Here is a 10,277-nt window from a genome sequence, read left to right on the forward strand (position 1 = left end):
TGGGATTACAGGCATGAGCCACTGAGCCCTGCTGACACAATCTTATATATAGAAAATCTTTTTTAAAAATTTAGGGCTAATAGGCCGGGCGTGGTGGCTCATGCTGGTAATCCCAGCACTTTGGGAGGCCGAGGCAGGTGGATTACTTGAGGTCAGGAGTTTGAGACCCTCCTGGCCAACATGGCTAAGCCTCGTCTCTACAAAAAATACAAAAATTAGCCGGGCATGGTGGCGGTCGCCTGTAGAGCCAGCTACTTGAGAGGCTGAGGCAGGAGAATCTCTTGAACCCGGGAGGTGGAGGTTGCAGTGAGCTGAGATCAAGTCACTGCATTCCACCCTGGGTGACAGAGTGAGACTCCATTTCAAAAAAAAGAAAAAAGAAAATTGGGGCTAATAAATGGATTAAGCAAAGATGCAGGATACAAGGGCAACATACAAAAATCATCATTTATATTTATATACACTAACAATGAACAATCTGAAAAGTAAATATTAAAAAATTATCACTAAGATAGCCATGCTGCAGGCAGAGCTCATTGGCTCACACCTGTAATCCCAGCATTTTAGGAGGCTGAGGCTTGCCGACCACTGGAGGTCAGGAGTCAAAACCAGCCGGGTCAACATGGCGAAACCTCGTCTCCATTAAAAAAATTAAAAAAATAAAAAAACAAATTAGCCAGACATGGTGGCCCGGGGCGCCTGTAGTCCCGGCTACTTGGGAGGCTGAGGTCGGATAATCTCTTGAACTCAGGAGGTGGAGGTCACAGTGAGCAGAAATCGAGCCACTGCACTCCAACCTGGGTGACGAAAGAAAGAAAGAAAGAAAGAAAGAAAGAAAGAAAGAAAGAAAGAAAGAAAGAAAGAAAGAAAGAAAGAAAGAGAGAAAAGGAAGGAAAGAAGAAGGAAGGAAGGAAGGAAGGAAGGAAGGAAGGAAGGAAGGAAGGAAGGAAGGAAGGAAGGAAGGAAGGAACGGAAAGGAAAGGAAGGAAGGAAAAAATAGCCGGGCATGGTGGAGGACTAGCATTTCTCAATTTCAAAACGTACTACAAACCACACTTAATCAAAACCATGTGGTACTGGCATAAGGATAGACATATAGATCAATGGAATAGAATTGAGAGTCGGAAACCCATACATCTAAGGTCAATTGATTTTCAAAGAGGTGTCAAGGGTATGCAATTGGAAAAGAATAGTCTCTTCCAAAAATGGTCCTGGAATACTTGGATATTCACATGCAAAAGAATGAAGCTGGGCCTTACCTCACGCCATATACAAAAATTAACTCAAAATGAACCAAAGACCTAAATATAAGAGCTAAAATTGTAAGGCTCTTAGAAATAAATATAGAGGGCGGGTCGTGCGCTCGGTGGCGCGTTGTGCGCGTGTGCGGAATGCCCTGCTGCCCCCAGCTGGAGGGGAACCAGTCTGCTCCAGGTGGCAAGCTGCGTGAGCAAGCAAGCCAACATGGACCGCGACTCGTACCAGCACTATTTCTACGACTATGACGGCGGGGAGGATTTCTACCGCTCCACGACGCCCAGCGAGGACATCTGGAAGAAATTCGAGTTGGTGCCGCCGCCCTGGGACTTGGGTCCCGCCGCCGGGAACCCAGCCCTTGGCTTTGGTCCCCTGGAACCGTGGCCGGTAGGGTGCGCTGAGAACGAGACGGAATCCCAGGACTACTGGAAAGCTTGGGACCCGAACTACGCCTCCCTCATCCGCCGTGACTGCATGTGGAGCGGCTTCTCCGCCCAGGAGCCACTGGAGAGAGCGGCGAGTGACCTGCTTGCAGTTGGCGCGCCCTCGGGGTACTCGCCCAAGGAGTTCGCCACCCCCGACTACACTCCTGAGCTCGAAGCCAGCAACCTAGCGCCTATCTTCCCCTGTTTGCTGGGCGAGCCCAAGATCCAGGCCTGCTCCAGGTCTGAGAGCCCAAGCGACTCCGAGGGCGAAGAAACCGACGTGACAGTAAAGAAGAGGCAGTCTTTGAGTATGCGGAAGCCGGTCACCATCGCGGTGCGTGCAGACCTTCTGGATCCCCGCATGAATCTCTTCCACATCTCCATCCACCAGCAACAGCACAACTATGCTGCCCCTTTTCCTCCAGAAAGCTGCTTCCAAGAAGGGGCTCCAAAGAGGATTCCCCCAAAAGAAGCTCTAGAGAGAGAAGCTCCAGGGGGAAAGGATGATAAGGAAGATAAAGAGATTGTGAGCCTCCCACCTGTAGCAAGTGAGGCTGCCCAGTCCTGCCAGCCCAAACCCATCCGTTATGATACTGAGAATGGGACCAAGAGGAAGTATCACAGCTCCCTGGAGCGCAAGAGGCGGAATGATCAACGTTCGCGGTTCTTGGCCCTGAGGGACGAGGTACCCGCGCTGGCCAGGTGCTCTAGGGTTTCCAAAGTAATGATCCTAGTCAAGGCCACGGAATACTTACAAGAACTAGTGGAGGCCGAGGAGAAGATGGCTACGGAGAAAAGGCAGCTCGAATGCCAGCGTCGGCAATTGCAGAAAAGAATTGAGTACCTCAGTAGCTACTGACCAAAAAGCCTGACCGTTCGGTCTTAAAAAGACACAAGTTTGCTTTTTGATCTCCCTCTCCCCTTCAGTAACTTGTACATTTTTGTTACAGCAGGACACTCTGGACAGCAGATTGAAGAATGCATTGCAGCCAGTGCACAAACAATATAAAGGCTTGCATTCTTGGAAACCTTGAAACCCAGCTCTCTCTCTTCCCTGACTCATGGGAGTGCCTTGTGTTTTCTGGCACCTTTAGCTTCTCAGCAGGCAGCTTACTGAGGAGCCTTGGGGCCTTCCTGGCTCACTATCTCAAAAGAAAAGGCTGACAGATGCTATGCAACACGTGGTGGATGTTGTTGGGGGCTCCAGCCTGGAAGAAATCTCACACTCTACATGAACTTTAGGCTAGGAAAGGATGTCTCTGGGGTAATGCAAGGACAGCTGGGTGTGGACGCTCTCCCTGTGGCTCCATTTTTTCCCAGGAGACACACAAGCTGTCTTGGGTGAAAACAAGCTCAGAGACTTGATGAACGTGGACCATTACCTCACTGTCAGACACTACAGTAGCTGAGGAGTTGGAAACCTTACATATATGTATAAATGTATATATGTATATACGTATATATTATGATGTTGGCTGACCCCCTTCCTCCCACTCTCAATGCTGTGACTGAGAACATTTAAGAGAGCTTTGCCTGTAAGTAATTTGTCTTAAAGCCCTCTGGGCTCTCTTCTCTGAGGGAGGGAACTTCGAGTCCTCACAAGGGACCTTGTCTCATTCTGCCTCTGTTATGCAATGGGTTCTACAGCACCCTTTCCCGCAGGTTAGAAATATTTCCCTAAGTCACAGAGAAATGGGTCTTAGCCTGGGGCCTGGGGAAAGTTCGGAGTCCTGGTTCATGAACTTGATCCCTGCTCAGGTGTTTTCTGAGGGGCCCTTGAGGCCCAATCTTTTCTCAAGGCAAGTGTGAGGCACCTTAGAAGGGAGAACTGTAACACTTCCTCTTTCGCACCTGCCTCTCATCTCAATCCTTGACTGATGAATTTGAAGTTCTACTAGAACCATGAAAACTTGTTCCTTTCATGCATCTCCAAGGAGCTTGCTGGCTCTGCAGCCACCCTCGGGCCCTCACACCAGCCTGCAATGAGTCAGATGTCCTTCGCAGAGTCAGGGCCTTTCTGAAGTTTTCTGGAGAGTTGTTGGGACTCTCCTTGTGTGTTTAAAATGAGCCTCTGGGAGCTCTGCTTAGTCAACCATGATGGATTTTTTCTTTTTTCTTTTTTTTTTTGAGATGCAGCCTCGCTCTTGTTGCCCAGGCTGGAGTGCAGTGGCATGATCTCGGCTCACTGCAACCTCTGCCTCCCAGGTTCAAGCGATTCTCCTGCCTGAGCCTTCCGAGTAGCTGGGATTACAAGTGCCTGCCACCATGCCTGGCTAATTTCTGTATTTTTAGTAGAGATGGGGTTTCACCATGTTGGCCAGGCTGGTCTTGCCCTCCTGACCTCAGGTGATCTGCCTGCTTCCATGATAGATTTTGCCCCAGCTGGACTCTGCAACTCCACGTGGAATCCAGGTGCAGCCTCCAGTCTGGGAAAGTCACCCAACCCCGCAGTTGTCATGTGGGTAACCTCTGGAACCCCTAAGTCTGTCCTGTGAGAAGGACCAGCCCCTCCAGAACTCTGCCTAGGACAGCAGGTCCCTACTTGGAAGTTGGGAGGATGGGGAGTGATAAGTATTATATGTGGCTCTGGAACACCAGCTGCTACTTCCAAATCTATTGTCCATAATGGTTTCTTTCTGAGGTTGCTTCTTGCCCTCAGAGAACTCCAGGGGATGTTTGGAAATAGCCTCTTCACCCTTCTGGAGCATGGTTTACAAGAGCCAGCTGACTTTTGAGACTGTCTATGGAGAACAGGTTGATTGTAGGTTACTGATGTTTCACCTGAATAGCTTGTATTTTATAAGCTGCTGTTTGGTATTATACTGGGGGAGAGTATCCTTTTATATTGTTTTTTGGGTTTTTGTTTGTTTGTTTGTTTGTTTGTTTTGAGATGGAGTCTGGGTCTGTCGCCAGGCCAGAGTGCAGTGGTGCGATCTTGGCTCACTGCAACCTCCGCCTCCCTGGTTCAAGCGATTCTCCTGCCTCAGCCTCCTGAGTACCTGGGATTACAGCCATGCACCACCACACCCAGCTAATTTTTTTTTTTTTTTTTTTTTTTCAGTAGAGGCGGGATTTCACCATGTTGGCCAGGATGGTCTCAATCTCCTGACCTCGCGATCCGCCTGCCTTGGCCTCCCAAAGTGTAAATTGTATTTTTGTATGCCTTTTGCAAAGTGGTGTTAACTCTTTTTGCACAAGAAAATTAAAAAAAAAAAACCTCTTGGGTAATTCTGTTAAAAGGGTCTGAATAGCTTGTGTTTTATAAGCTGCTGTTTGGTATTACACTGAGGGGGAGTATTTTTTACATTGTATTTTTGTATGCCTTTGGCAAAGTGGAGTTAACTCTTTTTGTACAAGAAAAAAATACTCTTCGGTAATTCTGTTAAAAGGGTCTAAATAACTTGTGTTTTATCAGCTGCTGTTTGGTATACTGGGGGGGAGTATTTTTTATATTGTATTTTTGTGTGTCATTTGCAAAGCAGTGTTAACTCTTTTTGTTCAAGAAAAAAAAATTCTTGGGTAATTCTGTTAAAAGGGTCTGATTTATTTTGAAAAGCAAGTTTACCTGAAATTTTGTATTTAGTTGTGATTACTGATTACCTGATTGTAAAATGTTGCCTTCTGGGACATCTTCTAATAAAAGTTTTCTCAAACATGTTTTTTTTAAAAAAAGAAGTAAACGTCTTTATTACCTTGAATGTGGTAATGGATTTTTTTTTTTTTTCCCGATACGGTCGTATTCTGTTTCCCAGGCTGGAGTGCTATGGCACAATCTCGGCTCACTGCAACCTCTACCTCCCAGGCTCAAGTGATCCCCCAACCTCAGCCTCCCAAGTAGCTGGGACCACAGGCTCGAGCCACCACGCATGGCTAATTTTTGTACTTTTGGTAGAGACAGGGCTTCACCATGTTGCCCAGGCTAGTCTCAAACTCCTAAGCTCAAGTGATCTGCCCACCTTGGCCTTTCAAAGTGCTGGGATTACAGGCATGACCCACCACCCCTGGCCTAGTAATGGATTCTTAATAGACATGACAAAACCACAAACAACGAAAGAAAAAAATACATAAATTCAACTTCGACAAAATTAAAACTTTTTTTTTTTTTGAGACAGAGTCACTCTTGTTGCCCAGACTGGAGTGCAGTGGTGTAATTTTCGCTCACTGCAACTTTCTGCTTCCCAGGTTCAAGTGATTCTCATGCCTCAGCCTCCCAAGTAGTTTGGATTACAGGCGCCTGCCACCACACCCAGCTAATTTTTGTATTTTTAGTAGAGATGGGGTTTTGCCATGTTGGCCAGGCTGGTCTCGAATTACTGACCTCAGGTGATCTGCCACCTCGGCCTCCCAAAGTGCTGAGATTACAGGTGTAAGCCACCATGCCCGGCCCAAAATTAAAACCATTAAGCACAAAGATACGTCAAGGAAGTTAAAAGACAACTTACAGAATGAGAGAAAATATTTGCAAATCATATATCTGATAAAGGTCTAGTATACATATTATTTAAAGAACTTGTACAACTTAACAACAAGAAAGACAAACTGATTTTAAAATGGGCAAAAGACTTTAATAAACATTTACCCAAAGGAGATATACAAATGACCAACAAGCACATGAAAAGAAGTTCAACATCATTAGTCATTAGGGAAATATAATTCAAAACCATAATGACGTAAAACCTAACACACTAAGATGGCTATAATTAAGAAAAAAAACCCAGAATATAGCAAGTGTTGGCAAAGATGTGGAAACTGGAACTGTCATAAATTGCTAGTGAGAAGGTAAAATGATGCAATTGTGGAAAACAATTTTGCAGTTTCTCAAAAAGTTAGACATACAATTACCATATGACCAAGCAACTGCACTCCTAGGGAAATAAAAACATAAGTCCACACAAAAATTGCACATAAACGTTTATAGCAACATTATTCATGATAACAGGAAAAGTGAAAACATCCAATTATCCATCAATGGATGAATGCATAAATGAAATGGAACATAACAGGATTTGGGTCTGTGTGTCTACCCAAATCTCATGTCAAACTGTAATCCCCAATATTGGAAGTGGGGCCTGGTGGGAGGTGATTGGATCATGGGAAAGGATTTCTCCTGTGGTATAGTTCTTGTAAGTGAATTATCACAAGATTTGGTGGTTTAAAAGTGTGCAGCACCTCCCCCCACTTTCTCCTGCTCTGGCCATGTGAAGATATACCTGCTTCCCCTTCACCTTCTGCCACAATTTTGAGTTTCCTGAGGTCTCCCCAGCCATGCTTCCTGTACAGCCTGCAGAAATCCTGAACCAATTGAACCTCTTTTCTTTATAAATTACCCAGTCTCAGGTATTTCTTTATAGCAGTGCAAGAATGGACTAATACAGAAAATTGGTACTGGGAAGTGGGCATTGCTATAAAGATACCAGAAAATGTGGAAGCAACTTTGGAACTGCGTAATGGGCAGAGGTTGGAAGAGTGTGGAGGGCTCAGAAGAAGACAGGAAGATGAGGGAAAGTTTGGAACTTCCTACAGACTTGTTGAATGGTTTTAATCAAAATGCTGATAGTGATGTGGACAGGTGTTACCAGAAAGGGGTCCTGATCCAATCTCCAAGAGAGGGTTCTTGGATCTTGTGTAAGAAAGAATTCGAGGCAAATCCATCAAGTGAAAACAAGTTTATTTAGAAAGTAAAGGAATAAAAGAATGGCTACACCATAGGCGAAAAGAGGGATGTAAGTTCTCACTTTGGGCCGGGGTTTCAGGCTTTTTGGATTGAGGGTGGGGCTTCGCCAGGGACCTGCCCCTGTCTTCCAAGAATTTCTCTGCCTCCTGCCTTTATCATTGTATCATAATGAGCAGTGAGAACGACCAGAGGCTGCTTTCGTCACCATCTTGGTTTTGGTGAGATTTGGCCGGCTTCTTTCCCGCACGCTGTTTTATCGGCAAGGTCTTTGTAACCTGTATCTTGTGCTGACCTCCTATCTCATCCTGTGACTTAGAATGTCTAACCTACTGGGAATGCAGTTCAGTAGGCCTTATCCTTATTTTACACAGCCCCTATTCAAGATGGAGTCACTGTGGTTTAAACGCCTCTGACATATTTCCTCCTTCCCTTTTACAAGGGAACCCTTAATCCTAACAGTTGTAGAGGGGAGAAGATCCATCTTCTGTAAGTACTTCAGGCTGAATGAGCCAACGATATTCCAGCCTAACTGTTAGGGTCTCTTGTATTCAGGATAGAGAGGAGCTCAGTCAGAAAGTGTAGGTATGGCGAGGGCCATTCATAACTCTGAGTTCAGACAAAAGGTGATATCTGGAAGATTAGTAAGTGTTCAGTTTAAGAAAACATTCAATAAGCTTATCCTGCATTCCTACAGAAAGAATAAAACTGCAATATATTCCACAACAGTAAAACAAAATAAGTCAAATTATCCCAAGTAAACTAAATAAGAAGGCTTTCCATGAACTGGGCAATTGTTGGAACCAAGCTGATACAGGGTTGCTTGCCAATTACAATGAGCCCAGAATTAGAATACTGATTAAGATTTTTACATTATCTATACCTCTTGTTTCTTCTGAGCCACAGCCAGCGATCACTGGTTGGTTCACAGAAATAGGCAGGGTCAGTCTAAATGGCAGAAAAAATTCAAAAATAACTGACATTAGAGTCTAATAACAGATGTACCATAGTTTTTGAAATATGATTTTTCTCTCTCCAGTTTCCTATTTTTACTAAAGACAAGTTATGGTAAGACCAATTTTCTTTATTATACTTGGCCTGATTATTTGTATAAAGTGCAGCAAGAATAATTATTTAAAAATTTTTTTCATTACTTTTTATTATTATTACATAAAAATCATGTTCAAGAGAGAAAGCCAGATTTCACCCTTTGCATTAGTATACCATCGATGTTAAACCCAATTCTTAATAAAACCTTATGGAAAAATCTATTCAAATTTAATGTATGTCCATAAGGCAAGATTCTCATAAATCATTTTAAATAACCCTTTATCATTTTCTGTTAGAGCACATCAGTGCTCTAAGGAAACTGTTGTGCTTTTATTCCAGTGTTCAATTTATAGAAAAACTGAATAATTTTTCTTTAACTTCAGCCAATGGGTTCACACACAGAATTTCTTTTACAAGATTAATTTTTCACAAACCTTCCACAACTTGTTCAAACCTTCAGCTTTATCCTATCTAACTTAAAACAATCCTTTAACCCTCTAACTAGGCCCTCCAAAATTCACATTCCCTTGCCTTCTTATAATCTTTTACCAAAAATGCATTTTACTTTCCTTGCACACCTTGCATGTAAAGCTGTTTTTTCAGTAGCCTACTAAAAGGCATTACAGTTTTTATTTTTATGACAAAAAATTTAAGTGGTTACTTTTCTTTATGCTAATTAATTAGAACTCATTCATATATAAACGTTACACATACAACACATATAAATACACAGAAAGATAGAAGAAGATCCAGTAGTTGCAAGATTTTTCACTTGCCATTTTCCTTTTTTTAAAATTTTTTTATTTTACTTTAAGTTCTGGGATACCTGTGCAGAACGTGCAGGTTTGTTACATAGGTATACATATGCCATGGTGGTTTGCTGCACCTATCAACCCATCATATAGGTTTTAAGCCCCACACGCATTAGGTATTTGTCCTAATGCTCTCCCTCCCCTTGCCCCCCACCCCTCCAACAGGCCCCAGGGTGTGGAGTGTTTTACTTCCAATTATGTGGTCAATTTTAGAATAAGTGCTATGTGGTGCTGAGAAGAATATATATTCTGTTGATTTGGGGTGAAAAGTTCTGTAGAGAAAATCACCTTCACTAAAAGGAAGACAAGAAGGAAAGAAAGAAGGAAGAGAAGACCACAACACAACCAGAAAACAAATAACAAAATGACAGGAGCAAATTCTTACTTATCAGTAATAAACATTGAATATAATTGGACTAATCTCTGCAATCAAAAGACAGAGTTGCTGACTGGATGTAAAAACAAATTCCAATGACCTATTGCCTAGAGAAAACACAGCTCACCTATAAACATGCACAAACTAAAAATAAAAGGATGGAAAAAGATATACCATGCAAATGGAAACCAAAAAAGAGCAGAAGTAGCTATATTTATATCAGACAAAATAGATTTCAAGACAAAAATTATAAAAACAGCTAGATGGTCATTATATAATAATAAGGTGTCAATTCAGCAAGAGGATATAACAATTGCAAATGAATGTGCAGCCAACACTGCAGCACCCAGATATATAAAACAAATATTATTAGAGCTAAATAGAGAGATGGACCCCAATACAATAATAGCTGCAAACTTCGACACCCCACTTTCAATACTGGACAGATCATCCAGACAGGAAATCAATGAAGAACATTGGACTTAATCTGCACTACAGACCGAATAGATATTTACAGAACATTTTATCCAATGACTGGAGAATACGCAATCTTCTCCTTAACATGTGGATCATTCTCAAGGACAGACCATATGTTAAGCCACAAAACAATTCTTAAAACATTCAACACACCGGGGCCTATCACGGGGAGGGGGGAGGGGGGAGGAATTGCATTGGGAGTTATACCT

The 10,277-nt window shown here is 43.1% G+C and overlaps 1 protein-coding gene across 1 annotated transcript; it reads left to right on the forward strand.

The window, feature by feature from the left end:
* Nucleotides 1-1,449: 1,449 nt before the first annotated feature.
* Nucleotides 1,450-3,731, forward strand: LOC126946685 (putative myc-like protein MYCLP1). Its single transcript, XM_050777309.1, has one exon. The coding sequence runs from the start codon at nt 1,465-1,467 to the stop codon at nt 2,539-2,541; it is 1,077 nt and encodes a 358-aa protein (XP_050633266.1). The 5' UTR covers nt 1,450-1,464; the 3' UTR covers nt 2,542-3,731.
* The last annotated feature ends 6,546 nt before the right edge of the window (nt 3,732-10,277 follow it).

Source organism: Macaca thibetana, chromosome X (assembly GCF_024542745.1).
Source record: "Macaca thibetana thibetana isolate TM-01 chromosome X, ASM2454274v1, whole genome shotgun sequence".
Taxonomy (NCBI): Eukaryota; Metazoa; Chordata; class Mammalia; order Primates; family Cercopithecidae; genus Macaca; species Macaca thibetana.